The sequence below is a fragment of the Atractosteus spatula genome, chromosome 9 (assembly GCF_055471065.1).
Source record: "Atractosteus spatula isolate fAtrSpa1 chromosome 9, fAtrSpa1.hap1, whole genome shotgun sequence".
NCBI classification, from domain to species: domain Eukaryota; kingdom Metazoa; phylum Chordata; class Actinopteri; order Semionotiformes; family Lepisosteidae; genus Atractosteus; species Atractosteus spatula.
Genome location: NC_142714.1, coordinates 27,532,593 through 27,550,424, shown reverse-complemented (window position 1 = coordinate 27,550,424; position 17,832 = coordinate 27,532,593). Strand labels below are relative to the sequence as shown.

The following is a 17,832-nucleotide window of genomic DNA, read 5'->3' as shown; positions in this document are numbered from 1 at the left end:
ATATGCCAAAATACTGTCATGATTAAACCTAAAAAGCTTGTGATTGAAGTCACATTGAACTAGCACATATGTAAAGAGTGAGTATGTGCCAAAACAGATGAAAATAACTGAAACAACTCTGTAAAATGACAGTAAAGTTAGTTATGGCTATGGGACCTAGTCCGTGTAATGTGGATTATTCTGAAGCCCTAGTGTGAAATTTACAATTAAACACAAAGTGCATATCTTCCAGTAGTGTCCAGTGTATCCTGGTGTTGTACCTGAGTATGAAGACTCAGCAGGCAGATCTTTCCAGAATTGATGACTTGACGTACAGAGTCGGTACTGGTACCATAAAGGTTTTTCTCAAACTCTCCAGACTCAATGAATTTGTTAGCCCCTACATCCATCTCAAAAGCCTGTCGGGAGACGAAGTGGTAGTCACGGCTGTTCACCTCATTGTCTCGCCTGCTCCGTGTAGTGTCTGAAATCCGACCAAAAAAAAAAAAAATCAAATGTGCAATAACAGTAAAAGCAGGAAAAAACACAAATTACTGCATTTAAATAGTGGTAGCCAACTTTGATTAATCTTTGTCTCTTTCCAGAAAAAAGTAAGTTAGTTTGGTACAGATCTCGCAATATTCTGTTTAAGTGAAATACACTAATCACTATAAAGGCAGAACTTGTGTTGCTATACAAAGCCTTCCTGTCGATGTAACCTCTGAATTCAATGTTGGGGTTCCTTCAATGAATGGTAGAACACAAAAGGGTTATAACATCATGGTGTTTTAGCTCACAAAAACAAAAGGTGGTTTGAAGCAGTGACTAGCACTAAGAAACGTACATTTTTGGTTGATGGAGTATGGTTGATGAGTAATTGAAAACAATGGTGAGAAGACCATTGAGTCTGACTGAATCACACAAATGTGATTCATCAGTAGAGGGATTTTAACACTGTCTGACTGGAGAATGAGCAGAGGGAAGCCTTCATTATCTTACGTGGGACAGCAGCGGCGAAGCGCTCGGGTTCGTTGGCCATCAGTCTCTGCCGAAGCTCATTCTGCCCACAGCCGGGAGGACCTATCAGTGCTATTGGCCTTTTCCTATTAGCTGGCTGGTGGTAAAGAGCCATTTCCTCATAGGTCAGGATCTCCTCATTGTCATAATCTAAGGCAAAAGTAGCAGAAGACTCAGCTCACCCACTGGATTCAAACCCACCGAATCCATACAAGTTCAAATGGTGCTTATACCAAACAGCAGTCTACTATTACACGGAGTATTCTACTGTGTGTAAGTCCTATTAAATGTGTTAGATGAAATGTATTTTTATTTTGAGAAGCCTTCATTCTGTTTTTTCTTTTAGACCTTGGATGTTTTAAATTCACCAGGAATTTAATTTTCACCCTGTTCCAGGAGCAGAAGCGTGATCACTACCCAAAGTCTGCTTCTTCAGTACTTCATAATGGTCAGACTAACCTCTAATAATCTGCTGAAACTTTTTAAAAATGAAGATTGGTGAAATGAAGTGCTACACTGCTCAGACATCTTCTGAAACATATATTGGATAAGTGTTTTTCAAAACATGGAACTATGCACTTACAGTTTATAACTGCAACACAGCACTGCACTATTCTGACATTGACTACACAGGAAGTTGACAGGGCTTTTTATACTGTACCCGATATAATACTTAGAAAACAGTGCTTTGCACCATCTAGTAATGACTGCCAATCCTATATTATTTATTCTGGTAGTTTTATGGGAAAAACTCTAAGCTATATGAACAATAATCCAAGCATAAAATTATATAAACATTTCCACAAGGATAATCAAGAGCCCACAATAATAAAACAGCAGTTCAGCACATTCCATTCTGTTACCTAGTGGTTAAAGTGATTTACTGTCATTTTCAAAGCTGTGAAGAATTCGTCTAATCTGAACACATTTACCTACAGAGATTTAGTAATTTATTAGTTTCAGTTTAATGTAACAGATAATCTGTTCAAAGTTCTCTATATTAAACCCTGGAAGAACAAGATGATAGGGGGCAGAACACAGCCTTGAGGGCAGCAATGTGGAGTTGGGGTTTACAATTGTGGTCTCACAACTGAATGTTTGTGTTCATATCTTGAGGAGGGCTCTTTTAAGACTGCTTTGGCAAAACTGTATGGCTGTATGACCGGGCACAAATTAGAAGTTGTCTTGGATACAAAAGGGTCCTAATTTGTCTTCCCAAGTTTGTTCAAGTTTGTGTACTAAGCCAGGTAGAGATCATCTTCCATGTGGCAATACCAGGCTGTGCACAGTACAAGTTAGAACAACTTAAAAGTTTCAAAGAGGTCTGCCAGGGTCTCTCCACTGAGTGATTTCACCCAATTACAGTGCTTTCAAAGCAAAAGATAAACTTCTACTTAATGATGATGGGCGAGACGACCAAAAAGCCTCCCCTATGATGTCCCTTATGTTGTACGTTATGGATTGTCCATTTATTTTTTTCCGTATTTTATGTAACATTTGTATAAGTTTCTTGTCCAGGTTGTCACTGTAAATGAGAATCTGTTTTCAGCCGAGTTATCTGGTAAAATAAAGATTTGATATTTTTCGAGCTGGGTCAATGGTTTAGCTGCCTCTAGTCCTCTGAGGATCTGCAGTGGACACAGTTGTGAGTACAGATGTTGCTCCTGGCACCCAGGACACACATCACAGTGCCAAATCCTCAAGAAAGTACTTCCCATGCCTGACTGTTTGTCCTAGCGAGACATAAATCATAGCTTTCCTTACCTTCATTTTTATTAGCATTGTACAACAGCTTCTTCCGCTTCTTCTTGTTCTTTTTTGCACACCAGAGCTTCCCTATGGGTTTGAAGAGTTAAAGGCAGTAGGTTAATGTCTCCCTGCTCTGAACTGCCCTTCACCTCTGAAGTGTAAGTGAAGGCCATTCACCTCTGTGACCCATATCACTTACACTTGTAGGAGGCACAAAGCAGTATGGATATCTAGGCAGCATTCGTCTGCACCAGGGGTCGCTTATTCTGGTTCTGGAAAGCCAGTGTATTTGCAGGTTTCCAATATACAGTATGTGAGCTCTTAGTGGCCTAAAAAATTTGATCATTGCCTTAACTGGAACTTTACCTCTCCCAGCTCTTCAGGTGCTGCTGCTTTAAAGAAACCTAAAAAACTTGCAGACACACCAGCCCTTGAGGGCTAGGATTTACATCACTCGGTCCACACAAACTCAGTCCTGAATAATATGAAAAGGCATAACCATTATGTTCATGACTAATTTTACATGTCTATAATCAAACAAAACAATGGCTGCAAAGTTCTTCTATTGTTAACGTCCCAGTTGAAAAATGCTCAGAATTTGGTCAATCGGGTGAATATCTTCTGATCAAAACAATGTCTGTTATCTCTATGAAATAACTAAAAAAATGCAACAGGGAAATCAGTAACACGCAAACCAAAATTTTAATACTCAATTATGAATAATATCAATATGCACAGCTCAACGATTAACCAAGTGTTAGGTAGCATATTTCTAAAATATGTTAAACAATGTTTACAAGCCTTAAGACAAAAGTGTGGAAAGAACTTTATTCTTTCCAGAAACCAAAAGGTTGTTGCATGTCACCCACTGTATCTTACTGATTTCCATATTGCTAGTCTTAATATCTATTATGTGAACCACAGCTTCTGATCAATTAGTTTTACATTTCTCAAATTCACAGGACATGAAAACATCATTCATGAATATAGTTCAGGTGGGTAGCTGCGTCAGCATGCGTAGGCTGCAAAGGAACAAGTAATAGGTTTATTCCATGCTGAAAAAAAAGAAGAAAGAGAACACAACGTTTCGGCCGTGGAGCCTTCTTCAGGTGTGAGAGAGACAGGGCAGTAGGCAAAGGTAAAGTAGCGGGAGAACAAAGGTTGGGAGGGAGGAGGAGTGAGAGGCGGGAGCAGGGGACAGAAAGAGAGGCCAATCAAGAGGTGTGAAGTCAGAATGGGTGCAGAGAGGTGTGAAATGAAACTTCCAATGAATGGAGAAAATTTAAAAGAACAGTAGTCTGTCGTTAAGGGAAGGGAGAAGGTGTGATCCTAGCTGCAGAATAATTTTAGTTTCGGTGGTCTTTCTGATGTATGAGTTTGGAAAACCGTCTTTGAGAACACAGACGGAGAGATTAGAGTGGTCGTGGCCGTCAGAGGTGAAATGAGAAACAATGGGCTTGGAGAGATCTTTAATCTTTACAGCCCTGACGTGTTCTCTGAAATTCATGAATATATGAAATTAATGAAATTCATGAATATATATTTTCAGTTACAATGGGAAATATTAACTTATTTCGGCATGTAATGCAATTAGAAAACTCTACTGATTTCTAAGGCCCCATAAATCCCCATAAAGCACATCTCTCGACTACATTTCTAATAACGTGTTTAATACATTTATGAATGAATAGCTTGCAGTAAAAAAAGTTTTTAATTTAAAATGTAGCTATTTTTTAAACTTAAGACATTACTGAGAAACCAATCTTATTGTTTTGAATTAATGGTGTTTTTATGTTTCCCGATTTCATCATCATTCTTTCATTCAAAAATTAACATTCAATAGTGACAACACTAAACAAAACAAGTAAAACAGTACACTCTGGATAATTAACAAAAACCCAGAGACACAAATATAAATTAGGAAGGAGTTTATTTAGAACTGAGAACAGGTGTCACTTTCTGATAGGGGGAAGGTGGCAGGTGTCTGGAACAACTAGCTCATTTATGTATTTGATAAAACCACTGGATCTTTCAAGGAATGACTGGATTAGATCCTTGGATCAATTAACTATTAGTAATCAAGAAAGCAAGAGATGAATGAGGGCATGCTATTTGGTTTTTGTTTTTATGTAATTGGAATGATCTGTTTGAACACTGGTGCTTGGGCTGAAGACCAAGTCCATTCTAATTATGTGAAAGTTCTTTACATATCCTGTAATAATTCTTTGAATTAGTATCAATCAGTTGTTAGTATAGTCAACTCATAACTTACTTGGGGGTTTGGGATAAATGTACAGTAAATAAAAGTAAATAACACAACTGTACAGGCTCACTAGCTCTCATAGTATTGCTTGATATTTTTTTCAGAGAATAAAGCATTCTTTCCAGAGCAGACAGTGCAAAGCTGCGACTGCTTTGAGAATGCGCAAGTTGCAAGACCACTGTATCAGTAACAATTTTGATGATGTTTTAGAAGGCACACTAACCTGACTTCTCTGGCTCCTTATCTTCCTCAATTGTTTGCTTCATGGCTTCTCTTTGCTGCTGGAAACTTTTCCCTGAGAAAAATTCACAGGGCAAAAGTTTAGAAACAACAGGCATTAGAAAGTAGCAGCATCTCTAAAATAACCCAAAATATCATGTGCTCTTATTAGAATCTGCACTTCTCCAGTGTAGCAATGGCTTATACTATATTGCTCTTTTAATATATTTAAAAACATGAAAAACAATGAAATTATATTAAGAAATAGCAATAAATAAAAAAAAACAGATACACAAATCCACCTAACACAGTACACAGTAGTAAATGGTAAAGTGGTACTTTATACATAAGAGAGAAAATGGAAGAATTTTCTAAACCCAACAAAACTGTAAATGAAGTGATCCACCAGCAATTCTTTTGTGGAAAATGAGCAATTCTTTGTGGTGTCATCAGGTCAGAAGCTCATACATACTACTGGACCCCTGAGGTCGTGATGCGCTGCTTCCTAACCTACCAGGAATGAGACCAGCCAGTGGCTGATTGTCCTCGTCACCATCGCGGTACGCTTGCCACCAGTTGGGATCCTCTTGGCTAATCACATGCAGGATATCTCCTTTCTGGAAGCACAGTCCCAGTTCTCGACAAGGCACATATGGATCATCAGAGGGGTCATAATCAAAGTGAGCTTTGACATGAACCTGCACAGAGAAAGAAAGATCCATTTCAGGGAGCAAGAAATAGCAACCACTGAATGCACCCTGAATGCTCCCCTTAAAATAATTAAGGGCATTACAGACCCTTCTGTCTTGATGACATTTTCCTGAATTCTTGAACAAACAGTTGATGTATTCAAACCACAGTGCCTGTGGAATCACTACCAAGTTGCTTATTCTTTAGAGATATACAGGATGCTCAGAAAGTTAGATAGCCCATTTAAACAACATTATTACAGGGTGTCCGATTTATATACATTTTATTTAATATATATTATTAAAAATATAGTGACGTGGTGGTTAGCATTGCTGTCTCTCAGTGCTGGGGACCTGGACTCAACAACTGGGGTGCTATCTGTGTGGGTTTTTCGCCAGGTGCTCTGCTTTCTTCCCACAGTCCCAACACATGCTGGTATGTTAATTGGCTTCTGGAAAATCTGGCAAAGGTGTGAATGTGTCCGTGCCTGTGTCTGCCCTGCAATGGACTGGCATCCCATCCCATCTAGAGTGTATTCCACTTTGTGCCTACTGCTTGCCAGGACCCTGAGATGGATGAAGCAGTAAGAAAATGGATAGATCGGTATCTGAGCATAGTTATACCTTTGACTGATTTTATTGTCTTTTACAGGTGAGCCTCTGAAGATCTGAATGATGGATCATTATGATGTGCCAACTCAAATTAAACTTAAACTCTCTTTTAAGATTTTAATGACAGTGTTGTAATGCATCAATTGTAACAGACATCATTTAAAAAATGTAAATTTACACGACAACCTGTCATAAATTGTAATTTAACAGATTTGTGTTTTTCTTTAACAAACTTTGTTTAATGTAACAAATGTGTCAGATATGCATGGGAAATGTGGTATCAATATAGACTGGACCATACACACGGTACATTTCCAAGATTAAAACTGCCAGCACACCTGCTGTCTAGCCCCCTCTCCTGTGTGCACTGTAGTTGTCAAAGTGAACATACTGCTGAACCTCCATTTGAATGTGGACTAAATCTCATTCCTTCTGTCCCATCTTCACAGTAAAATTGTATGAATAGACCACCTTTTCCTTCTTTCCTTTTACAGACCCTCAAGGTGTAACAAAGGATTATTATGGGTATATAATATAATTTAGCATTACAAGTTTCAGGTTCATTTATAAAATTACACATATAATGAAACAAATTATGGCCACTTTAACCTTAACTGCTTATACTATCACATAGGACAAAGTGAAGATTTGAAGATTTAGAAGTGTTTATTGTTGTTGATAATCACTGGAATAATCTAATTGATTCAGAACTGCATCTCAGTGTTATCCTATAAAACAGATTCAATCAAGTTATGTTTAATTTTGTATATAACAGTAACAGTTATGGATAGAAGAGTCCAAAAGATTTTGTTTCCATGAAAACGTCTTAAAATATGTCCTTTAAGTTTACAGATACCTTGTGAGGGAATGAGTTATCTGTAACCTGCTGACCTGCAGATGCTGGTGCTAGTTACACTTGACCTGGGTCTCATGAAAGCACTGTTTGTAAGTCAAGAGTGAGGGTCTGTGTCTCCCTCCTACTTCCACTTTGAAAAAGATAATTTCATTTTCTTTTTACAGAGGGAGGTGGGCTGTAATACTCTGTCCATCACTGACAGATGCTAATGGTTTTGATTAATGAAATTTGAACCTTTTGTTTATCTTCAAGTTAACTAGTAAAAATGTGATAGAAAATATCATTGATGGGCCACTGGTTCTTTACTGCTGCAGTTTAGCTGGAGACCCAACTGGTGTCACCTCATTTATTAAATGAGTAACAGCAGCAAAAATGAGATGAACTCTCTTCTACTTCTAATTGCCTGTTTGGCCTTATTGACAAAACACAAAAATATGGTTAAAATGCAACAAGTTCTCATAACGTAAGTGGCTGTTACTAGAACTGACACGAAAGTGAATGATTATTCATTTCAGATCTCTCGGGAATATGACAATTTGGGAATAACAGACAAATACCTATCAAAACTTTCAGTGAAAACACAGACTACAGTACAAAGTACTGTCATCACAAATAGTTTAGCACCTAACTGTGCACAGCCTAATAAAAGTGATGGGATCAGTCAGAAAGAAAACAATGCCATGATCTTCGATGCTTCTCAAGAAGTCTGCATTACAGCAGTCTCCTTTGAAGGGCTTCCCTGAGGAAAGGGGAATGAGGCAGTGTTAATCTTGTGTTGTATCTCACAGTACTGTACTGTAGCACAAGGCTAACAATCATGTAGTTCTGATGGCTCCTGCAAAGGCAGTGTGTGAAGCACAATTACAAATGAAATCCAGATGTCAGAAATCGGATCTGGTTGTGTGGCCTGTTTTTACGTCCAAGGAAACTGAAATGCATATCTATAGAGACTAGCAATCCTTCTTGTCTGATGTTTTTATAATATTTTTTTAAATCACCCTTTTGTACTGTTATTGTGACCAAGGGATTTGATTCCCTCAAACTACTGAGATATGGAAGAGGAGATGGATTGCATAAGGATACATTCTGTTGAAAAAGGCATACAATTCTTTATGCCCAGAATTTCACATGCCTTTAATCCAGACCTTCTACCAATATATTGTCCCCACCCAACATACCAATGAGCAGACATGCATATATCTAGTTCAGAGTAACAACCATATTGTTATGCTCTATGAAAGGCATTTGATAAAGGGCTACACTCATCTTTTAGACTGAAAACACCTATTGTATTTTACAACAATGTGAATATTATTCCTTGATTTAACCTGTAGACATCTATGTGAGAAGCTCAATGATTGCCATGAGTGTCCAATATCCATGCTGACAGGCATTTCGAGAGGTCCTTCAAAAGGACCCTGGCTCTTCTCTGGCTGTCATCATGCCGAGGAAGGAATCTCAACAACTAGATGTAATTAGTCACCAGGGCATAGAACATTGGAACTGAGAAATTCTTGATTTGAAAGCCTTACAAAGATCTGCGATTACAATTTCATGTGATGATTCATGCCATTTATTTATCTAATTTTAATAAAGGCAAAAACTAAGGAAAGAAAAAAAATGTGGTATACTGAACAATTATTAATGTTAAGTAAAATTAAATTGTTAAAGTTTATTACCAATTTTATTTTTTACAGTTGCTTTTATTAGTTGATCCCTATGAAAAAAGCTATTACTTGCAGCAGAATTTTTCTCACACAAAAATTAGTTCTTTATTGCTCATAATTGAATGAGTAAGCAATTTATAAAGAAATTATGACATCAGGTTCCAGTTTTCTTGTAAATGTAGTGTAATTGGAACTCTTTAATTAGAAGTAACAAGTAATGAGAATTTCTTCTTCTGAAATTAATTTGTTTCCCGGGAAAATAAGTTATCACAAAGTTAAATAAGAGGAAAGAGTCCCAGAAAGCACTTACAGCACATAAAATTAGTGTTATCAAAACCCTGGAGTATTTAATTTAGCAATGGGAAAGAAAATGCAAAGTCAAGCCAAATTACACACTTCAAATACAAACAAAATTTACCATTAACTCTGTCATTTTATATTTCAAGGGAATCCTACTTCCTGGTTTCTGCTTCTGCTCTTGTGCCTACTGAACTCAGTGTAAAAATAAAAATGCCAACACTATAAAATGGTCCATTGTGGTGTATGTACTACTGCCAGTGTCTGGCAAATGTCTAAAACATATCAGTGAATCGAAATAGCTTGCCGAAAACTTGGCAGCTATTAACTCTTCACAAGTGTCAGTGTCAGGAGCAGACAGGACCACTTACCACAGTCTCCTTGATGGGTGGGGGCTTGGTCTGCTGACTGGGAATGAGCACAAATGTCAGCGTGCCATGCATATCAGCCTGTAAGACCAGAAACCAGTCACCCCTGGGTTAGCATTAGCTAGCTCCATCCACAGAGTTACAGGTACAGTTCACTGAATGGGATCATTTAAAAAAAATGCATATCTAGTCATCCATTAGTCATCCATCCTGCTATCTCAGATCAGCTTACACATGCTTGTAAAAGACAAAAAGTACAGTATTTTTGTATTTATAGGACCTAGGAACACTGCACATAACTAATATTTTTGGCTCAGACCCTGAATTCTGAAAACTATTATCAAATTTTGAAAATGACTACACTTACAAGGCTGGCTGTATGCCGCTTTAGAGTGGACTTACTAGGATGTCGAAGACCTCGTTGACATCTTTTCCCCGGATTTCGATGCCATTGATCTCCAAGATCTCATCTCCTTCATGGAGCAGCCCACTCTTCTCCGCAGCCCCTCCTTTCACAATCCTGCTGATAACCACAGAATCCATGTCGTTCCTCACTGTGGCCCCCTGAAAAACACACACCACAGCTATAGCACTGCTCCATTCTGCTTTGTCCCTCCCCCCTTTATATTGTTCAAGCTGTTTTCTTCTACAGCTTGGAATCTTGGAAACAGAGTTTGACTTTGTGCTCATCTTAAAGTAATCAATTATTATTGCTGACAGCAAATTGCTTAATTGTTGAATAGTTAGGAATAAAATGGAACTGAGATATAAAAGGAGTATGTGTTCAAATTGAGTATCATAACATTAACACATACAAAACACCTTTCATCCTTTAAGAACTGTGATGACTGAACCTCATCATGCATTTTACCCAGCTGCCACTGAAAGGTGCCCTGGCCACAAATGAAAACTCTACAGAACCGGTTTTCTCACTAAACGTGGTTTCAAATGTTGACAATTTAAAGAATAATGGCCCTTCTTACAGTTGTTATGGCTACTAAATATAGGATAAATTGAAATATTTGGCTTTTTATAACTTTTGGCACAGCTTATTCATTTGTTTTTTTACTGATACTCCTGCATATTGTCACCTTCTGCAGCTTGCATTTCAAATAATTCTCTTCAAAGATGTACATTTTAACTGGAGAAGCTACTCGAATGCATCAGGTAGCCTGTGAAGCTTGGATTTCACTCCTGGCAGTTGACACTGCAACCAGAGAAGTGCCACTTCAAAGACTGATGTCTACAAAGTCACTGAACAGAGCAAGCAGCAAAAACCACCTAAACACCATTAGAAGTTAAATTTAAAGGTTTCAGTTACGAGCCAAGGCATGCCAATACAGATAAAAAGGGATGTTTTCTGGACAAGCAGCACAGTTTTAATTATCTGATTCTCAGACAGTGATACAATATTTTTCTTAATGGCTTAATTCATAAGGCAGGAAAGTGAATTAAGAGGAAGAAGTGGGCAGCTGATGAGATAGACTGCTCAACTGCCAGCACTCACCAGAGGAATGTCCCGTGCTTTCTCGATGCGGACAATTTTCACTGTCTCCCCGCCATATTGTGTCAGTGTCTCATAGAGTCCATCCTGGGGGCCAGCTGGCTCTGGCTGCAGCTCTTGTTCGGCCACCTGGTCATGAGCTTGCATCAGAGCCTGAGGAAGAAAGTGTCAGGGGTCAGCATGGGCCAGATGAAGCCTTTGGGATCTTCTGGGTGTCCTTCTCACAGATGCCTGCAGAGAGATGCACTGCACAGAAGGCTGAGTCATTACAAGGCTCACCAACTGACATTATGGTTTAGAACAGTGGTTCTCAAACTTTTTCGATGACGGAACACTTTTCTGTCGAAGCTAATATCGTGGATCCCCAGCAAGATTTTTTTCTTACTTTTCAGGATTAGCTATGGCAGTGTTCTGCAAAAAGCATTTTAGGACTGCTATTCAGAGGCAATTTAGCAAATTATTAAGGAAAAAACAATCGATTGTTTTTGTTTTAATTGTAAGCACCACATGAACCCATTGAGTTTATTTCAGTCATTTATTAATGTCTTGTCTACGATTAGCACCCCTAGAGTTCAATAAAGCTTAATCACTGAAATAGTGTTTGAGAATAAAAAAAATCGACATTCTAACCGCCGGTTCGACCAAGCTAGGGTTTTCTTCTGATTTGAAAACTTTTATTTTTTTACATTGTTAGCAAAGGGAAAGAAAACGCATAGATTTATAGAACCAGAGGAGACGCTAACAGGAAAAGAGTTGGTAGCAAAATGAGCAAAATAAACCACAGTGAGACAACAATACATGAGATTTTTTTTAAAAAAGAGTACTGATAATTTTTAATCAACACTGACTTCAAACCAGCAGAAACAGAACAATCTCAGTGTGATGACTGAGTTTGTCTCTTACGTCTACAATTTTTTTTTATGTTTGGAGTTATGGATGTGAGTTGCAGTCTCATGTTCGGCTCTGCATCTAATCTGTTGCGATACTTTGTTTTTGTGGAAACGTACGACGAAAATCCAGCTTCACACAGGTAGAGGGTCGCAAACAGAAGAACATAATAATAATGGATACTGGATAATACTGGATATTCGTTTTTGGTGCTGCACCAAAACTCTGCCAACTGCAGTTCATTAAAAGCTGTTTGTAAGGAAGAGTCAATTCTTCTCATATTCTTGCGACGTGAAGTCTTAAGGTTTCCTGAAACTATGAATGGATTTTTAACCGAGGAGTAATTCTGCAGTTTTTCATCCTGCTCATTTGGGAAGTACTCCATGACAGACTCGCATAGGTTGTTTAAATGTTGGACGATTTTTAGAGTGAGTTCATCAAGCACTTGGGTGTCCTCATCAAACTCTTCACAATAACTTTTCAGTGTTGCAAAACAATCAAGCTCGTGCCATTGTATGCTGCTGACCCAAAATTCTAGCTTCTTCTTGAAGGCATGAATTTTGTCACTGGCTTTGAATAGTGTTGTGTGTTTCCCTTGCAATGCCAGATTAATTTAATTAATTTTTGTAAATATGTCCACTAGGTAAGCCAATCTGAGCAGCCAATCCCCGTCATTCATTCACTCCCTCATTTCAAAGGTATCGTCTATTAAGAAAGCACACATTTCAGACCGCAGTTCAAACAGTTGTATTAGTACCCTTCTGCAAGACAGCCATCAAACCTTCAGTTGTTGGGATTTTAAGTTTATCATTTTTACGGTTTCTTCTAGGACATTTTTAAGAGCAAGTGGCATTTTCTTCATAGCAAGTGCATGTATTGCAATGTATTGAATATTTCAACTCTGGTTGTATTAGTCGGCAATGGTTCACAAAAAAGAAGGTCCTCAATGTGTATACTTTTCATCTGTGGACAGGAAAGAGTTCTGTTTACGTTATGGAGGCCATTTAATGGGGCCACGCATTAACAGCAGAATAATATTGTTTCTTATAAAGCTAGTACTTTTTAATATGTATAACTTTTGCCCCACCCCCCAAAAAAATTCTACTGATGCCCATGGTTAGCAAGAGCTTTCCCTTTTTCCCCCACATTTTTTCTTTCTTTTTTTTCTCTTGTGGTTACAGTCATTTCTAAGCGGTTTTTCTACCAATTAACACGCTATTTTTGAGATTGGCCGGATGGCAAAACGGCAAATTTTTTATCTCCAAACGAGATAGAAGAGCAGATGGAACAGGAAATTTCATCAACAGCTTTATGGTACCTTCTGGCTCTAGCAGCGAAAGTACAGACATTTATTCAGAGAGTGAATTTGAAGATGATGTTTCTGTGGATATGTCTACTTTTTCTGACTCTTGGAGCCATGCAAAGCCTTCATAACTCACATTTTTTATTGACAGCAAATTTTTATTTTTCTTCCCCTGCCAGAGGTTCCACGGAACACAGTTTGAGAAACATTGGTGCTGTGCTGAGAATACAAGTGCTGTGCTGGAGACTTTTAATATTATGATAATCTGAATAGGAAACAAACGGTGTACAAACATAGCAAAGCTGAAAATCACTGTCGCGCAAATGATTTAGTCATTTTGCTTTGTTCTACTATTATCCCTCAATGTGTTACTTTCTAGGTTACAGAAACAATCTACGGTGATCTACTAAAGGATCAAACATTTTGTTTTGCGATAACCAATAACTAGTAAAGGTAGCTTTATAACTTTGTGAATGTTTGACACGAGAAACAACTGACAAGGGCTAGGTCACATTTGATTGGTAAGTCTGATATACAGTATTATCTGCTATAATAGATAATACTGGTAAAAGATAATACCAGCAGCCATATCACCCTGCAACTCACAACTGGCAGCCCGCTGAATGGGAGACCTCCTGGGAAAAACTAAGGTTGCTGCTGGAAGAGGTTTTATTGGGGCCAGCAGTGGGCGCTCACCCTGCAGCCTATGTTGGTCCTATTGCCCCAGTATAGAGATGGGAACACTATACTGTAAAAAGGTGCCATCCTTAGGATGAGACAAAACTGAGGTCCTAACTCACTGTGGTCATTAAAAATCCCAGGGCATTTCACAAAAAGTGTAGGGGTGTAACCCCGACATCCTGGACAAATTTCCAATTGGCCCTTGTCAATCATGGCCTCCTAATAATCCCCATCTATGAATTGGCTTCATTACTCTGTTCTCCTCCCTACTAATAGCTGATGTGTGGTGAGCGTTCTGGCGCACTATGGCTGCCACTGCATCATCCAGGTGGGTCCTGCACATTGGTGGTGGTGGAGGGGAGTCCCCATTACCTGTAAAGCGCTTTGAGTGAAGTGTCCAGAAAAGCACTATATAAGTGTAAGCAATTATTATTATCATAACATTTCAACAGATTAGATCATGCTTCTTAAAGGTTCTGATTAATGTATATTTAAGATTGCTAAAGGAAAAATGTTGTTTCTTCCCACCTAAAACAAAGTTATATTAATAGTCACAGTTGTTGTAACAGTAGAAAACACCAGTGAGGCTTTGAGCAAATTTTTCATGCTCATGATACACATCTTATTTTGTAAGTTCAACTCCTGACTATCAAAGTTGTCTAAAATCTTTGCACAGTTGTGTATATAAATCTATAGAGAACCATCTGTCCCTTAGCAAAAATAGTCTTAATATAAAACTCAAAACACAGTTTGTTTAGTCCATAAAATAAACATAGGCAGCTGTGCAGCACTACAAACTTGAATTTAATAAAAACTGTCATTTATATGAAACAGTCCTGAGAAAAACTATTCTGTACTCCCTCTGTGAGGTCACTACATCCACTACCAAAAGTAGTGGGCTTGACCAATGGGAAAAAGAAGTCATGTCCGAAGCAACCTGCCCACTGGTGACATAGCTAACAACTCAAGTCAACACTCCAAGGCCATTGCAACCGCACTGAAGAAATGGTCACATAACACATCCCACTCTTTACAGGTAAGCACTTCTAATTGCTTGCCTAGGTTTCTTAGGAGCTTAAAGACTTGCAAGTAATACCACTAACTGGTCAAATATCTAGAATGTCTTCTTCATATGAAATCCATAAAAATGAGAAACGGTTTTCCTTAGTTTGCTACTTAATCACTCAAGAAAACTTTAAACAATAAAAGGACATTTTTCAAAACTAGTTTTCTACAAGTCAGCTATACAGAATTTCACCGATGGATACATGATAGAATGATTAGAAGAATATTACAGGCAACTCTTAATTTGTGTATTGACATAATTGTTTGGAAGAAACCTGCTTATTTAGTCAACAGCATTTTAAAGTATTTTAAGAAGGGATACACTGGGGTGTAAATTCAGAAATAAGTGATAAGGTTCCAGAAATAGTAGAAACATATCTGAATTAAGTTCCTGGTTTTTAGTTTAAAACAGTTAAACTCAAATAAATACAACATCTAAACCTTTTCATGTTGCTTCTTTAAATATTGGCACTCTCTTATCAGTGGTTGGATTCCACAGCATTACATTTTCAGTTTTAAACAATGCATTTAAAACACGTTTTAGCAGATGAAGTCAGTGTTCTCATAGTTAAAGTACTTTATGGAAAATTAGGCTAAACTTTTCAAGCAAAATGAAAACCATAACACATGGAACAATGCTTTGCAAGTGATCTAGCTTATTGACAAGCAATTTATAAAACATAAAGAAAGGTTCTGAATTTTAGTTCTTACTTACATTCTACACTGCCTAACCCTTGATGGTTGAGCTTCTGTACAATGCAGTCTTCTTGATAAACTCCACTATAATGTGCAAAGCACAGAAGTCAGCCCATCACAAACTCCAGCAGTGATGCAAATTTATCGGGGTTGTACTCTCTTAATCTCCTGGCTTCTGCTTAAATTGGCTATGGGTTTAGGAATGTCAGGCGACATTGCCTAATTCTTTAAGTAATTAAAGCAGACAGAGGTGAAAATTAGTTATGGACATAAGAGTGACCTTACAATTGTCAGTGCAGAAACACAAGAAAATAAGCAAAAGCACGGTTTCCAAGAAAAAAATGTGAAAACAGCTGCAAAGATTGACTTTAATTGCAAAGATCTTCTTAATATATACACTTATGTATGTTTAAAGAATGGATAGCTCCAGTACTCAAGTGCCACATTCTTGTAAGCTTTGCAAGTACGTCCATTAACAGGTGAGACAACTAAAACTGAATTGACTTTTTATTAATGAAATTAGTTGAATTAGGTAAATCAGACCAGAAGTAGAATGGAAACCAGAGAACCTTCTGACCCTAAGCAAAAATAGTCTTAATATAAAACTCAAAACACAGTTTATGGTTTGTTCATAAAATAAACATAGGCAGCTGTGCAGCACTATTAACTTGAATTTCACACAAACTCATTTATAAGAAACAGTACTGAGAAAAACTATTCTCAAGAATGTGTCTCTTTATAAATTAAACCTTGGGTTGATAGGTTAGTGCTGTCAGTATACTGAACACATTCAATGTCCTGCATGCAATAAAATCACACCACCATCTTGGCTAGATGAAACAAACAAATGTAGTTACAATTACTAATTAAAGGGCTCCCAGAACTCCCATACCACCCAGAAGACTACCACCTCCTCATCTCTCAATTCAGAACCACAAACAAACCTGCTCATTCTTGATTTCCTGCTTGACATGTAAAAAGCTGAAAATACTAATACTAAGATTTGCCTTACAGAACTTAACAATGGAATGAGTGTCTATGTTTTACAATAATAAGATTATTAACAGTACAGTATAATGAACACAGTTCTGTTAAGCCTCGAGTGGAACTATCAGTTAAGGCTGCTGGCAAAAATGGTCAATTCTTTATGCTACCACTGATGTATCTTGACTGGTCTTGGTAAGTATTAGGATAGGAGACCTGCAAGGAAAACCATGTTACTGCTGTAAATGGCGTTAGTGGACCAGTAGGTAGCACTCTTCCCTCTGGATCAGGTACTGTAGGAGCTGCCATCTTTCAGACAAGACCTTAAAATTAAGGGCCTGTCTACTTGGTCATTAAAGATTGCAATATTCGTTAAGAATAGGAGTGTTACCCCAGAGTCTTGGGAAAATTCAAATCATATCTGATGTGTATTGGGGCTGCAGATGGGTAATGAGTGATGTTCAAAAGTAAGGGATGATTTAACAACGCTTTAATTAAGCATTGATACGCACTTCTAATATCTAATCTGGAATAATTCGCAGTTTGTTCTTGCAGTGTCATGCAAAGCAATGCCTTCCAAGGATAAATAAGAATCAGAACTGTTGTAACACACTGACAAGAGAAACCGCAGATAAAGACAGCTTTCTTTTCCACTGTCCTCAAAGATAGACCACTTAACCATCAAACTGATGGTAAACCTGAGGATTCCTGTAATACAATTCTGACATGAAAGTGGGCACAGTTGCTGCTCAAGAGCCAGTTTGAAAATGAATGGTTCACTGACAAAACAATACTTCAGCAGTACTGTGCAGCAGTAATGCACTACAAACTCTGCTGTAAGAGAATTACCATGAGAATAGCAACCATGAATACATCTAATTACTTCTTTATCATTCTGCATAAACTATTGCAGACATAAGTAATGACAACCTATATCCTAAAGAACCTATCTTTACCTGTTCCAAGGATAAATAAGCAATCAGAACAGTTGAAAA

General features: G+C 37.8%; 1 protein-coding gene across 2 annotated transcripts in view; it reads right to left on the bottom strand.

The window, feature by feature from the left end:
* Positions 1-17,832, bottom strand: part of pals1a (protein associated with LIN7 1, MAGUK p55 family member a) — a 78,106-nt gene that overhangs the window by 5,267 nt on the left and 55,007 nt on the right. For both annotated transcript variants that reach the window (XM_088925321.1, XM_088925322.1), the window contains 8 exons: positions 11,224-11,373; positions 10,119-10,280; positions 9,720-9,797; positions 5,742-5,925; positions 5,232-5,303; positions 2,761-2,832; positions 979-1,146; positions 261-463 (listed from right to left, as the gene is read on the bottom strand). In XM_088925321.1, coding sequence (XP_088781447.1) covers positions 261-463; positions 979-1,146; positions 2,761-2,832; positions 5,232-5,303; positions 5,742-5,925; positions 9,720-9,797; positions 10,119-10,280; positions 11,224-11,373 — 1,089 coding nt within the window. The remainder of the gene's footprint in view (positions 1-260; positions 464-978; positions 1,147-2,760; positions 2,833-5,231; positions 5,304-5,741; positions 5,926-9,719; positions 9,798-10,118; positions 10,281-11,223; positions 11,374-17,832) is intronic.